Source organism: Halichoerus grypus, chromosome 2, assembly GCF_964656455.1.
Source record: "Halichoerus grypus chromosome 2, mHalGry1.hap1.1, whole genome shotgun sequence".
Classification (NCBI taxonomy): domain Eukaryota; kingdom Metazoa; phylum Chordata; class Mammalia; order Carnivora; family Phocidae; genus Halichoerus; species Halichoerus grypus.
In genome coordinates this window covers 160343509-160357660 of record NC_135713.1, presented here as the reverse complement: position 1 = coordinate 160357660, position 14152 = coordinate 160343509, and the positions used below count along the sequence as shown (strand labels likewise).

Here is a 14152-nt window from a genome sequence, read left to right as displayed (position 1 = left end):
CATGCTGTCATCTTATTTTTTTTTTTTTTTTTTTTTAAAGATTTTATTTATTTGACAGAGAGAGAGACAGCGAGAGAGGGAACACAAGCAGGGGGAGTGGGAGAGGGAGGAGCAGGCTTCCCGCTGAGCAGGGAGCCCGATGCGGGGCTCGATCCCAGGACCCTGGGATCATGACCTGAGCCGAAGGCAGACGCTTAACGACTGAGCCACCCAGGTGCCCCTATGCTGTCATCTTAATAGAGACAGAAACCCGTTCCAGCTGTTCATTGCAAGAGTCTTAGCAAACTTGGAGTGATGAGGAGCTTCCATGACCTGATAAAGGGCTTCTAGAAGGAAGAAAGCCTGAAAGTGGTAAATGCTAATGTTTTAATGTAAAATGTTGAAAACGGATCCTGAAGAGCGAGACAGAGACACTGACTATGCACACTCGTTCTTTATGTTGGGACTGGTGGTCCCACCCAGCACAGTGAGACAGGAAAAAGAAAGAAAAAGTATAAGGACTGGGACAAATTAGGCCATCATCATTTGCAAGTGTTATGATCACGTACATAGACTATCCAAAAACTTCTCGAGTAACTCTCTTATAATTAAGACGTATTAGAATTCTAAGAATAAATAATTTGCGTGAATTTTAATTATTAGACTTGAGAGTTTAATAAGATTGTGGGCTGTAAGAATCAGTGTATAAAATTAAATGTTTTCTGCATACAATAAACGAATAACAATGAAATTTTAGAAATATACCAGTCCCGGGATGCTGGGTGGCTTATTTGGTTAAGCGTCTGCCTTCAGCTCAGGTCATGATCCCAGGGTCCTGGGATCGAGCCCTGCATCCAGCTCCCTGCTCAGCGGGGAGTCTGCTTCTCCCTCTGCTGCTCCCCCTGCTTGTGCTTTCTCTCTCTGTCAAAGAAATAAAATCTTAAAACACACACACACACATACACATCAGTCCCTAGAAATAGATTTTACAGTTGTATGAATGAATCCCTTATGGAAATAAAGGATAAAATAAAAAAGATTTTCACTGAAATCTTTCACTTAAGTCTTCACTTAAATTTCCTCGATTTCTTTTTCTTTCACTTAAATTTTCACTGAAATCTTTCACTTGAAATCACTCACTTAAAGAAGGACTTAAGTGAATGGAGAGATGTCCTGTGATTTTGGTTTTTTGGAAGACTTGCTGTTACAGTGATAACTTCAAATTGATCTGAGATTTGGTGCAATTCTGATCAAAATACCAGCCAAGTTGTTTTATTATTATTATTTTTAAAGATTTTACTTATTTACCTGACAGCACAAGCAGGGGGAGCGGCAGGCAGAGGGAGAGGGAGAAGCAGGATCCCCACCGCGCATGGACCCTGATGTGGAGCTCCATCCCAGGACCCTGAGATCATGACCTGAGCCAAAAGCAGACACTTAACCGACCAAGCCACCCAGGCTCCCCCCAGCAAGGTTTTAAAAAAAAATTTTTTTTTTTTTTTAACTTGGCAAGATGATTTTAAAATGATTATGGAAGAGCAAGGGCTTGGAAATAGCCACGATACTCCCAAGGAACAAGACCAAGGTATCAGGTACCAGATAGCAGTTCTTCTTGGTTCTGATATCTGTGAGGATAATCCAGAAAGCACAGGGATGGAAACAAAGGGGTCAGTGGATCAGAACGGAGAGCCCAGGAATGAATCTGTGAAGCCGTGGCTTCTGGTGGAGACAGCAGCGTGTGCAGGTCAGTGGGGAGAGAGTGGCGCCAGTGTGACTTGTTCGGGTAGGAAAGGATGAGATCGAATCTGTATTTTATGCCATATGCAAAAATCAATTGCTAATGGAGCAAATATGTGACCACGCAAGGCAAACTGTAAATCTGTTAGATTTGCTAAAGAGGAAGACGGTTGAGGTGTCGGGAAGGCTTTCCTGAATGTCAGGAAAAGCACAAATTAGAAGAGAAAATACTGATAGGTTGCACCCCGTTCAATTTAAGAACGTCTCTGCTCATCCAAAGGTACTTTAAGGAGAGTGAAAAGAAAAGCCGCAAATTGGGAGGTAATTTCTTTGCTTTTGTAACCTAAGTAAAACAGTATTCACAGTGTGGTAAGAAACTCTCAAATCAAGAAGAGAAAGATAAACACCCACAGGAAGGCAGAGAAAGCCTGGGACGAGCACACGATAGGGGAGGAATCACGGAAGACCCGTAAGCAAATGACAAGAGGCACAGCCTCATTAAGGAACAACGAGATGCAAATCAAAACAGCCAGGATGGGGCGCCTGGGTGGCTCAGTTGTTAAGCATCTGCCTTCGGCTCGCGTCATGATCCCAGTGTCCCGGGATCGAGCCCCGCATCGAGCTCCCTGCTCAGCAGGAAGCCTGCTTCTCCCTCTCCCACTGCGCCTGCTTGTGTTCCCTCTCTCGCTGTGCCTCTCTGTCAAATAAATAATCTTTAAAAAAAAAAAACAACAGCCAGGTGACCTTGCACGCCCACCAGATTGGCACACGTGGAAAAGTGAGCAGGAAGCATTAGTGAGGTGAGGGGGCAGTTGCTGGAGCTGGACTTGTGTGCACGCAGCATACGTAAGCACAACCGCACGGAGACCACCCTGGAGTCACTTGGCGGAGGGGGGAGCCCCGACCCGAGGTCCTCACGGGTACGAGCGCACCCGGACAGGAGAAGAAAGAGCAGCACCACAAAGGCAGAGCCAAGCCAGTGCCTTCGGCAGACTGATCAGCTGTGGTTCCTCCCCAGCTGGAGTGGAAGGTTCTAGGGCGGTTAAAGGGAACAGGTTTCAGCTGCACATCAACGCAGGTGAACTCTCCCAAATATGGAGTGAACAAAGCTGGTCACAAAGAACGTGTACAGTGTTTCCGTTTGTATAAAGTGAAGAAAGTAGGCACAGCTGATCGATAGGGTGTCTAAAGGTACCTCTACAGGGTAGGACCCGAGGAAAGATCAAGGGAAGGGCGAACACAAAAGTCACGAAGATCGGGGTGACGGGTGCCATGGATGGGGAGGCACTTTTGCTCCTGGAAAGGCAGCCGTGGCTTTTAAACGGCTGTGACCGTCCTCAAAGAAAGGCAAGGCATGGTTCGCTTGTGTATGCACTTAGCCCGAGTAACGCCCGCGTCTACACGTGACAGATGAAAGGTCCACACAACGGGAGCGAAAGCTGGGGTGCTTTCCGTTAGGTGCGCTCAGCTGTTCTCTGTTTTACCCTTTTAAAAAGCCAGTTGTGACCCCCTAAATTGATTTGTCACTCACTGTTTCAAAACATGGGCATTTGTCGATGATTCCTCTTCACGTTGTCCTCCTCTGTTCTGTTCGCCCTCTGTCAAAAGCAGAAACCACTCAAAGCAGGTGGGGACAGGGTGCGTCCGGGGCCTGTGGCCAGAGCAGCGGATGCCTGGGCAGGGCTCGCTCTGCGGAGGAGGCCGGTGGACTCTGGGGAGGTGGGCTTGAAGAGGCCATGTGTGGCAGGCACTTGGGAAAGTTCTTGGCTGTGTGCCGTCTGGTACCCTCCCAGCAGGCCCTGCACACCCCCCAGGGTGGGAACCCCAAAGGCTGTAGGCCCCGGCGTTCAGCTTGGTCCAGCTTCGCTGGCCTGGGACAGCACCCTTAGGGTGGCGGCCTGTCCTGACATGGGGCACACCCGGGTGTGGCTCACGTGGCCCAGTGCCCTTTCCTTTCTCACCCCAGCTTTCCAGAACTTTCTGAGGACGTAGCTGAGCCTACCCTGCCTTCCTATAGGTGCCAAGCCAGCTGCCTCCGTGGACCCATGGGGCGTGCCCACTGGCACCAGCACACACTCCGGGCCCAAGGGCTCAGACCCCTGGGTGGCCCCGCAGCAGCCTGCCCCCAGTGCCGGGAAAACAGCGGATGCCTGGGCCGCAGCCTCAGCCGCCAAGCCCGTCTCGTCCTCTGGTGAGACCTCGCTCTGCCCAGGCAGAGCCCCTTTGGCTGCACTGCTGTCCCCTCTCCTGCTCCTCGGCATGGGACCTGTGGGTTTGCCTGCACTTGCCACCCTTGTCACCTGCAGCCTTTGTCCCCAGTCGTCCCATCCCCCCCTCCGTGCCACAAGCTCACCGTGCATGGTGAGATCACAGGCCTTCTGGGCCCCTGCACCTCCGTCCAGAGGGAGCTTCCCAAGGGGGCCTGGGCAGGCTACGCTCTAGGCACTCCTTCCAGTAGCTTCCTACAGGCGCTATCCAGGTCTCTAAACCCGGCTCAGAAGTACCCCCCCCACCCTGCATTAGCCCCTCCTTCAGTTTGGGGTGGGGCTGGTGGCAGGCTAATGCCCCCACACGAGGTTCCGGGAGGCCAGGATCCTTGACCCGGCCCCCTGCTAGACCACCGGGTGACCCCGAGCTGCCGTCTGGCTCTCAGTTCTCCCCCAGGAGCAGGGGTGGAGATCCGTCCCCTGCCTTCGGCCAGCACCCCCCAAGGTTGTAGACCGGGAAGCAGAATCGGGGAAGTCGTGATGCACCCGCAGTCACCAGCCTCTTGTGTTCACCCAGGGGCCTTTGATCTCTTCAGTAATTTGAATGGTACAATTAAAGATGACTTTTCTGAATTTGACAACCTCCGGACTTCAAAAAAAACAGGTATGTGAAGGTGGTCGTGGTTTCCATAACGTTCTGTGCATTTGACCAGTCCAGTTACGGCAGAAATAATCAGCTTTCAAAACCTCTCAACTTCATGCGTTTTCTTTGTGTTTTGATCTTGGGAGCCTGTAAGAATTCACACATCAGCACTGAAAAGTCATGGGGTTGAGATTTTCTTTCACCCTCTCCTGGTGTTGGGCGCATGCTTCCTGTCTCGTTCACCTCTGTGTCTTGGCCCTGCCCCCAGGCCCCTCGCGGTTGCCGGCACAAGCCCCCCGCCCTGGCTCCCCAGCCCAGCCGCCCCATCTGAACCACTGCCTCCGTATGCCTTCCTCCTCCCAACTTCCCACTCCCCACGGTGCCCCTTTTCCAGACAGTCCCAGCTCTGGGCCTGGACAGGGCGTCTCTGCCCCCAATTGATCACCCCAGGCTCTGGCTCCCTCCCAGTTCCTGTCAGAGCCCCGGCCCAGTGCCCCCAGGATGGCAGGGCTTCAGGGTGGGGTACAGAGAGACCGGGCCGGGGCGGGGGAGGGGGTGGAGGCCAGAGGCTGGGGACAGAGCCAGGCTGCCACACCCCCCAGCCACATAGAGCAGCTTCTCTCCTTTCTCTTTCCTTTCTCTGCTTCTCCCTGTGCCCGCCCCCCTCCATCTCCACCTGCCCCCCACCCCCTCCCTCTCACCTCCTCCCACCGCTTCCCCCAGCGGCAGCCACAGGCCCAGCTGGCCCCCCTGTCTAAGGTACGAGCGGCCTGGCACACCTGACCACCCTTTGGCCCCCTCTCAGCTCAGGGGACCAGAGGCAACTTAGAACGCGCTGCTTCTTGGGGTCTGTCTTCTGCTGCGTTAAAGAAACAAAATTCCGTGCGTTTCCCCTACAGGCCAAAGTGCTAACTAACAGTCCCTGCCCACCCGTGTGCGCCTCAGCGAGAAGGCAGTGTGGCCTTGTTAACGTGGACAGTCCTTCTGTACACTTACAAATTACCCCCAATTCTAGAGCTGTTTCCATTGTAGAAAATTTGGAAAAGTTTATGGAAGAGAACGGAACTCCTCTGTAATCCTCCCTACTCCAGCCGCTATGTTTCTTTCCAGCATTTTTTCTGAGCTCTGTTTACACGGTCTTTTTTTTGTTCAGCTCATACTGTCAGAAAGCATCGAATCCTGCACCCCGCCCCCCCCCCGGTAGACTAACGGATTGAAAGCATTTTCTCGTGATGTTAAAAATTCTTTAGAAAATATCCATACCCATGGAATACCTTGTATCGCTCAGCAATCACGGATTTGAACTTTGCTCTTGGGGAGCGTGCTTTCGGTGGATTGCAGGTTTTGCCGAAGTAAATAACACTGGTGAACATCCTTGTGCTTGAGTCCCCGTTGCCATCTTGCATTATTTCCTGAGACTGGATTCCTAGAAATGGGATTACCGAGTGGAGAGTATGACCATTTTTAAGAACCTTTAACCCCCCCTGCCACGCTGGCTGAATTTTTAAAAATAATTTTTCTTCTCTATCAAGAAATTCATGTTCACTGTAGAAAATTGACAGTGAAAACACATGAGAAACATGCACTGCCCACAGCTAGCCCACGGCCCCAAATATCATCGTAACGTTTCTGGAGGATCGTGCCGTACGCTTTGTTTTCCAGCTTCTGCTTCTCCGTGACGTGACACGGTCCTCTTGTCAGGACGCCTCCTGTCCCTGCACTCTGGGTTTGGTTACGCGACCGGGGGTTCTGTAAGCTGCCCCGTGGCTGACTGTCCCTGGCCGGGTCTCTTGGAAGCACCACTGCAGCGAACATCCCCATCTTCTGCGTGGCCACGCAGGTGTTCCCCGGAACGTCTGTGTCTCGCGCGGGTCGCCCCCCCGCCTCACCGGGCCCCTGTGTGTCCTTGTCTTGTAGCTGAGGCCGTGGCCTCACCACCGTCCCAAAACAACGGAACTACAAGCCCCGACCCCTTTGAGTGCCAGCCCCTGACCGCCGCCTCAAGCAAGCCCAGCAGTGCCCGGAAAACACCCGAGTCCTTCCTGGGCCCCAACGCGGCCCTGGTCAACCTGGACTCGCTGGTGACCAGGCCAGCCCCGCCGGCCCAGTCCCTCAACCCTTTCTTGGCACCAGGTATGCTCCCTGTGCTTGTCTGCCCTTGCTGACTGGCTTTGGGGCCGGCCTCAGGCCCTGACCTCTCCTCCGGCCTCTTGGGGCTCTTCCTGCCTTACACGGGAGGCATGCCCGGAATTCCTGGGCCTCTCCAGGGCCTGGGGGGGGAGGGCAGGGCGCGAAAGCTGACGTGTGGTTGGGGGGATGGGTGGAAAACAGCTCCTCCTCTCAGCTCTCAGTGGAGACCACTGAACAGAAGCTGCCCCGGCCCTGGTGTCCTTGGCCGGGGAGACCCTCCAGCAGGCACCACTTCTTGGTCAGCTGGGGAAGGGCAGTGGCGGGGTGAGGAAGAGCCGGGGTTTGCTGCCCAACATTTCCCTTTGGGGGGGGCCATTTTCCAGGGGCCCACAGAGCCTCACTTTAGCCATTCGAGATGCCAGATCCTGTCTTTCCAGGGCTGGGAACTCGCGCTCCCATCCCCGGTATCCATTCTCCCTGATGCCAGGCTCTGTCTAAAGGCCTGTTCTTCACCCTCAAAGGCTCTGTGTGGGCTGCAGGATCAGCCCCCCAGCCCTTGCTTTAGAGTCCGGGGCCGCTGGGGCCATGTGCTTAGACCCTCGGGGGCGCTGAGCTCCTCACCCCTGCACGCTGTGCTCCCCCTGCCCGGAGTGTCCTCTCTCCTCTTTTCCAGTGGGAGATCGGTCATCCTCAGCACCCAGCCCAGACAACTCTCTCCCCCTGGGGAGTGTCCCCCTCCCAGATTGTCCAGCAAGGCCTTGGGCTCCCCAGGGGCCGGGATGTGTCACATTCAGGGCGTTCAGACTGACACCCTCCGTAAGACAACGGAATCTGCAGCCCAGGGCCATAGCCTCTCAGAGGACCCTGCAGAGAAGGACCCCAGAACGTAGAAGAGCCGAGGGTGGGGTCCTTAGGGCAGAAGTGGGATATGGAGTGCCTGGGTCCTACCCACCCGCATGGTCCTGAGATGGGCGAGGACGGGGTTGCTCCTCGCTCCCTGGGTGGAGCTGGATCCGAACCCAGTGTCTCAGCCAGGCTGGCTTTCCTGTCCAGCGCCCCGCCATCCCACCCTGGTGGAGGGGGGGCTCCTGGTACCTCTGAGTTGGCTCAGCTCTGGCAGGGCTGATCTGCAGGGGTACGAGAGGGGCTGGTGCGGGGCTGCCTGGCTGTGCCCTCAGCAGGGCCTTCCTCCTTCCCCCCTGCCCCCCCGCCCCGGGTAGGATGGAGTGCGGGCAACGTCTCCTGGTGGTGACTGGGGGCGCCCCGCGGCGGGCAGCCTTTGTGCGCAAGGGCTGGGCTGCTTTGGAGCCTCTGTGCTGCCAGCTCGCGGCTGTTTTGGCAGAGTATCAGCACACGTTTTTGCTAAAAGCTCGGGAAAAAGACTTGATGGTGTGTGATAAATTCTGGAAACACTAGATAAGACAGAGCTGCATCCGCTTCTTGACCGCAGGGCTTCTCCGAGCCTTTCTTACGCCAGCCCTTGGGTCCCAGGGTCCAGGGTGGACACAGGCAGTCAAGCCTCGTGCTGAGGTTCCCAGCTCCCCCTTTGCGCCCCTCTTTCCCGGACACCTGTGGTCCCGAGCTTGGCAAACCGAATAGGGGAGCGGCGCCCGGTGTTCGCTGCTGAGGGAGTCCTGGGGCGCCGGCTGCGAGTAGGCACGGTCCCGGCGCTGCCCGAGTCAGGCTTTGTGACTCCGGACTAGTCACTTGGCCCCGAGCGGCCCTCGTGTCCTCATGCAGAGGCCGGAGCTGCAGCCGGCGGACGCGCGGGGCGTGCGGGGCGTGTGTCGGCTGGCGCCCGGGCCCTGCAGAGCAGCCGGCCCTGGGAAGCACCCCGTCCCCAAAGGGGCAGACGCCGGAGCACATGTGCTGCTGGTCGCCACCGTCTCCCGCCCTTGGACTTGGGGACGGCTGTCGTTCTGACCCTACCACCGCCCCTCCTCCCCCAGGTGCAGCCGCCGCCTCGGCCCCTGTCAACCCCTTCCAGGTGAACCAGCCCCAGCCGCTGACGCTGAACCAGCTGCGGGGGAGCCCCGTCCTGGGGACCAGCACGTCCTTTGGGCCTAGCCCAGGTGTGGAGCCCATGGCTGTGGCCTCCATGACCTCCACGGCCCCACACCCGGCCCTGGGGGCCAGCGGTTCCTCCCTGACGCCGCTGGGCCCCGCCTCGATGAACATGGTGGGCAGCGTGGGCATCCCCCCCGCGGCAGCTCAGGCCGCCGGCACAACCAACCCTTTCCTTCTCTAGTGCCCGGGCCTGGGACCCACCACAGAGCGAACGCCCAGAGCCTCTGTGCCTGAGGACGCCGAGCAGGGACTCTCGATTGTGGACTGGTGTCCAAGAGTGGGGGTGGGGGGTGGGGGGGTGTTAGGGCTTCCCGGTCCCGGCTTCCTGATAAAAGGGTTGTCTTCCCAGCCCCGACCCTCAGACTCCAGCGGCGGCAGGCCTGCTAGACGTCAGACACAGCACGTGGGTCTCCGCGCCCTCCGAGGCTGCCTGCCCGCCTGTCCCCAGCCCACCGCCCGCTGCCCGCGGGAGGGGCCCGACCCGGCCTGGTCGCCTCCCCGCTTCCTCCCAAGCGCAGAGGTCCTGGTCCTGCAGATTGGCCAGCTCTCTGGCGCCTGGGATGAGGCGGGAGTCCTCAGCGTCGCCCTCGCCCTGAGCCTCAGCCTGAGGGCCTCTGGGACGCCGCCTGGCCCGGGCCTTGGGACGGCCGCCGCCTTGCCCCCCCCCCGCCCCCGCCCCCCAGCCCTAGCGACACCCCAGGCGGTCCCAGGTGTGGACAGAATGAAGCACCGACTTCACGAGACGCTGATCTTTTCGGGGAAGTGGTTGTGCATATTTTATTTTTCTTTGACTCGTGTGTGAGTTCAAAGTAACCACCACCACCGTGGAACAACTCTTGAATTAAATCCACTAGAGCAAGCTTTAAACTAATCTGAGCATAACCCTGCCACGTGGCTCTATGCTTGTGTACGTTTGCACATGATTTGTTTAGTACAGTTTCATATTTGAGTTTGCAGAATTATCTAATAGTCTTTTTTTGGCTAATATTTTTATAACGTGGTTCTTATTTAACTGTCTAGTTTTGATAGAATTTACCAGGTCTGGCTGAATTAAGATATTGGCACGTGTCATGTGAGTGGTTTAAACCCTCTTATTTATGGTTTAACTCTAAGAAAATTTAAATAGGAAGAGACAAAAAAATGCCTTATAAAAAAAAAAACTAAAGCAAATTCTTTATAGGGAAAAATACGGGAATTTGATTACATAGAAAAGATGATGTTTATTTAAAAAAAAAAAAACCTACAACAGCAACAACAACAAAAACCCAGCCTCCAGTTGCCTTTTCCTTTCTTTTACTCCCTGTTTTGGTGACTTACCAAATGGATTGACCTGCAGCCTTTTGGGCTAGATCCAGAGAGAGGCTATTTTTCTTACTGCTACACCAACAGCAAGTTAAAGAAAAAAAAAAAAATCTAATGGATGAATGTGACTCACCGGTTTTTATCAGCCAATTCCCTTTTGTAACTGAAGGCATGCACGGATCAACAAGGACTTCCGCTTCCAGTGGAAATCTGAAACGGAAGAGGCATCTTGAAATTTGTGTGTCTGTGATCTCCTCTGTCTTAATCCGCACTCAGGGTAAGGATGGGGATGGCGTGGAGACGGCATCTGGGGGCTCCCCAGGGACGGCCTCCAGGCCGAGACGGGTGAGTGGCCAGGGCTGGCCCTGACCCACCCACCTGCTGACTCCAGACACACACTGCAGACTTAAAAATAATCATCTCTTGTTTTGGAGAGGCAGGAAAAATAAAGTCATTCTCACATGGATTTTTAACAAACAGGCCCTAATATTACCTCCCTCTCCCAACTTCCTCCTCTCCTCTTGCCCCACCCACCACTAGAAGAAAAGTATGAATTCACGTAAGGGAAAGACCAGAAAAGACGCAAATCTCCCCAGGGAAGGGAACCCCACCCCCCACCCCCCACTCCTGCGTCCGGTCAGTTCACCTTGCCTGGTGGGCGCTCTGGTCTTGCTTTCCACTGTGGACTTCTCCCCCCTCTCTGGCCCCCCCCAACTCCAAGGGCAGCCGACCCCCTGGGGTTCCTCCACCCCATCCCCTCGCCCCGCTCCCGGAGGAAACTACCGTGAGCAGGGCACAGGCCTGGAGGGGAGCAGGCAGAGTCCGAACAGCCTTCTCCCGCCTCTCCTGTTGCCTAATTTTAAAAGCTCACCCGTGCTGCTCCCCAAGGCTGTCCCCCTGGAGGAGCCACCGCCGGAGCCCCTGACCGGCCATGCCTCCGCCAGAGCCGGAGACCTCGGGCTGGACTGTGGCCTCCCGCCCAGTCTGGCCTCCTCCGACCTGGGCGAGGGTGAGACAGGCTGGGGCCCCGGCAGATCGCTCCCCCGGGGAGGTGCTTTCACTCACATGGTGCGAGCCTGGACCCCTGCACAGGCCAGTAGACCAAACCTGACTACTGGGTCAGTGATTCTTTTATAACAGTCAAGAGCCCTTCCTGACTTGACTTTGAGGCCCCAACATTCTAGCCACTGGGCCGCCAAGGCCCCAGAAGACCCCCCGCACCCCCTTCCCCCCCTCCCCGCCGCCCCAGCCCAGGCCCGTCCCAGGCGCCTTGTCTCTGTCGCCTGCTGCACTGATCATGAAGCCACCGGCCACTGCCACCCCTGTAATGCTCCCTCCCGATGGGCACTGTGGTAGGGGGGTCGCCCAGCCGTTTCCTCAGTCCCAGGGGCCGGTGGCTGGTTTTGAACTTGTGTTGACTATTGATACTTATTTACTGTACAAATATAATTTATCATTTGTATCATGATGCGGTTTCTGGCTGTGTCCTTCCCTCGCCCCCATCTGTGTCCGTTTCCCAGCGGAGACGGGCGGGCAGGAGCCTGTCCTCGTGCCTGCCTGCGTGAGCCTCGGGGGGTCCGGGGAGGAGACTGGCCGGGAGGCAGCCCTCGGGGCACCGCGTCAGGGTCGGCAAGGGCGTCGGTGGCTGGGTGCGCCTCCCCACCCAGGGACTTGGGATCCTGTGAGCAGAAGCGGCCCAGCGGCTGAAGGACAGAAACTCCTTTCCGGGCAGGGACGGAAGAGGTGTTCGGACGGCAGGAGGATGTATGGCAAAGGCCAGAACGGGGTGGAGAGGGAGGCCTGGGGTGGGCGTGTGGCTTCCCTCTTGCCACGACCCCAGCTCTAGCCTCTGCTCTGGGGCCGCCCTGGCCGCCTGGTAGCCACTCGGGGAGCAGGACTCAACAGGGGGCCTGGAGAGGGTTTGCCAGAGTCCGGAGCAGTGGGGACTGCCACTCCCCGGACCAGAGAGGGGTGTGTTTGTCACGGTGACGAACCACTTGTCGGTCTTCTCACACAGTCCAGTACCTCCTTGGGCAGCTCTGCTTCCGTGGGCAGGTTGCCGTGGAAGGGAATGAGCGAGCAGAGGGAGATGTGTGTGAGGTCTTGGAGGGCTGGGGGCCGGTGGGGGGGGGGAGTGGTTAGGGTCACACGAGGCTGGTCTCTGTCACAGCTGGCCTTCCCGTCACCAAATACAGATTTCGTTGTTCTACACGTAGAGCATATCCCTTCCCCCAAGGGAGGCATCCTAGGGTCCCTTACAGAATCACAGGAGATCCCATGTGGGGTGGTTTTAGGCGACCGTGTTTGGGGGCAGTTTGTTACACAGCCGTAGATAACAGGCACACGCACACAGTTCTTCCTTGCCGTCTTAGCCCCATGCTTCCTGGTAGCTACTGTTGGGGCCATTTGGGGTAACGTAGGAGTGTGACCCCATAAATCTGATACTTAACCAGGCGGTTGAGTTCCTTGTCCCCGTGAGACGTTTTTACTAGGACTTGAGTGCTTGAAGCATTCTTCCTTCTTAGCTCTTCCCATTTGACTTCTGGACAGTTTCCTTTTCCAGCCTTTCGATGCCCCCAACGTTTTGGGTTCTCTGTCATTTCCGTTTGCAAACAGGCCTTTTCTTTCCTGAGCTCACGGCTTTCCCGTGCCAGCTTTCCACGTGCAGTAGCCGACCCGCCCCACGCATCCTAGCAGCCCCCCCGGCCTGCCCCCAGAGTTGGCCCACCAGGCACAGAACCCACCTCCCGCGTTAGCTCAAGCACCTTACCTAGTTGTGGGCTCGCGTCCTGGAGCCCTCCTGCCGTCCAGCCTTTCTTCTGTGTTCTTCCTGCTTGTCATCCAGCTGCCAAGCCAATACCACATAGACTTGGTTCTGGTTCGGGTGATAGTGGAAACCCGCTCGTGATTTCCAATTTCCGCATTAGACTAGAATGCTCTGCAGAAACCAGCCCCAGAACACGATAGGAGTTGCTCAGAAACTGCCCAGTGGGGATGTTCCTTGGCTCTTCCCTTGCCATGTTCTGTCCTCAAAATGTGGCCTCCAGGGTACCACGGGGAAGCATGGAAGGATCGACCAGGGGAGCTTTTAAGTGGGTCAGACCTTTACGTGCTGAACAGCCTTTCAGCCCACCTTTCTTTGGCCAGAGCTACTCGCAGGGACCCACTTGTTCACAAGAGGCCTGGGGAATGGAGCCTTCCGGGGAGCCCGCGGCACCGTCCCCCTTGACTGTTCTTCATGTGGATGGTCCCAGGTCCCCACCCTGCTGCCCGCTTCCCAGGCAGGGTGCCCTCAGCCTCCCAAGTTTCTAGCCTTCTCCTGCCTTGACTGGGAGAGGCGTGGGGCAGCTTCCTGAGGCGATGGTCGCCTTCTAGACCCTGACCGGGCGTCGGGCATGCGCTGGTCAAAACTCAGCGCGTACGTAGCACGCTTGACACAACGCATTTCAGTCCGCACCCACGTTCCCTCGAGAGACACGAACGACACCTACAAACGAATCCGGAACCCCGGGCCCGGATAGGCATATGCTGAAACGTACTGCTGTCTGCGATTTATTTGGAAATGCACCCAAGCCAGGCCGGCTGGAAGGAGGGATGAGAACTCCCAAGTGTGGGAAGCTGGCAGGGGTGACATCGGGGCGGCTGGTGGCCGGCTGTTCACGGTGACCTTATTTCCACTTCGTAAGAAAGTGTTGATAAAACTGCACGATGGAACGGACGAGAAGGGGGCCGGACCACTGTCAGAGGTGCGGGCAGACCGGGCCTGACGTGGTGGTGGAACAGAGGAAGCTCCTGGATCCCTCTTTTTTTTTTTTTTTTAAGATTTTTTTTTTTAAGTAATCTCTACCCCCGCCCCCCAGCGTGGGGCTCGAACTCACAACCCCGAGATGAAGACTCGCACGCTCCGCCGACTGAGCCAGCCAGGCGCCCGTCTTGGATCATCGCCATTTCCCCGTGAGCCCTTCAGCTGAGGGGGAGCGCCACTGGAGGTGCTAAGAGGGAAGACAGGTGAAGGGACAGGGACCACCAGGAGGGGACGGGGATGCCTGGGTGCGTATCTTGGAGGCAGTGCAGTCACTGGTAACGA

General features: G+C 56.4%; 1 protein-coding gene across 10 annotated transcripts in view; it reads left to right on the top strand.

Annotated features, from left to right (window-relative positions):
- The window catches only part of EPN2 (epsin 2), an 81600-nt gene extending 70067 nt beyond the window's left edge, over positions 1-11533 (top strand). For all 10 annotated transcript variants that reach the window (XM_036073494.2, XM_036073493.2, XM_036073492.2 and 7 more), the window contains 4 exons: positions 3734-3907; positions 4501-4587; positions 6484-6699; positions 8646-11533. In XM_036073494.2, the coding sequence (XP_035929387.1) occupies positions 3734-3907; positions 4501-4587; positions 6484-6699; positions 8646-8944 (776 nt within the window). In that variant the 3' untranslated portion in view covers positions 8945-11533. The remainder of the gene's footprint in view (positions 1-3733; positions 3908-4500; positions 4588-6483; positions 6700-8645) is intronic.
- Positions 11534-14152: the final 2619 nt, after the last annotated feature.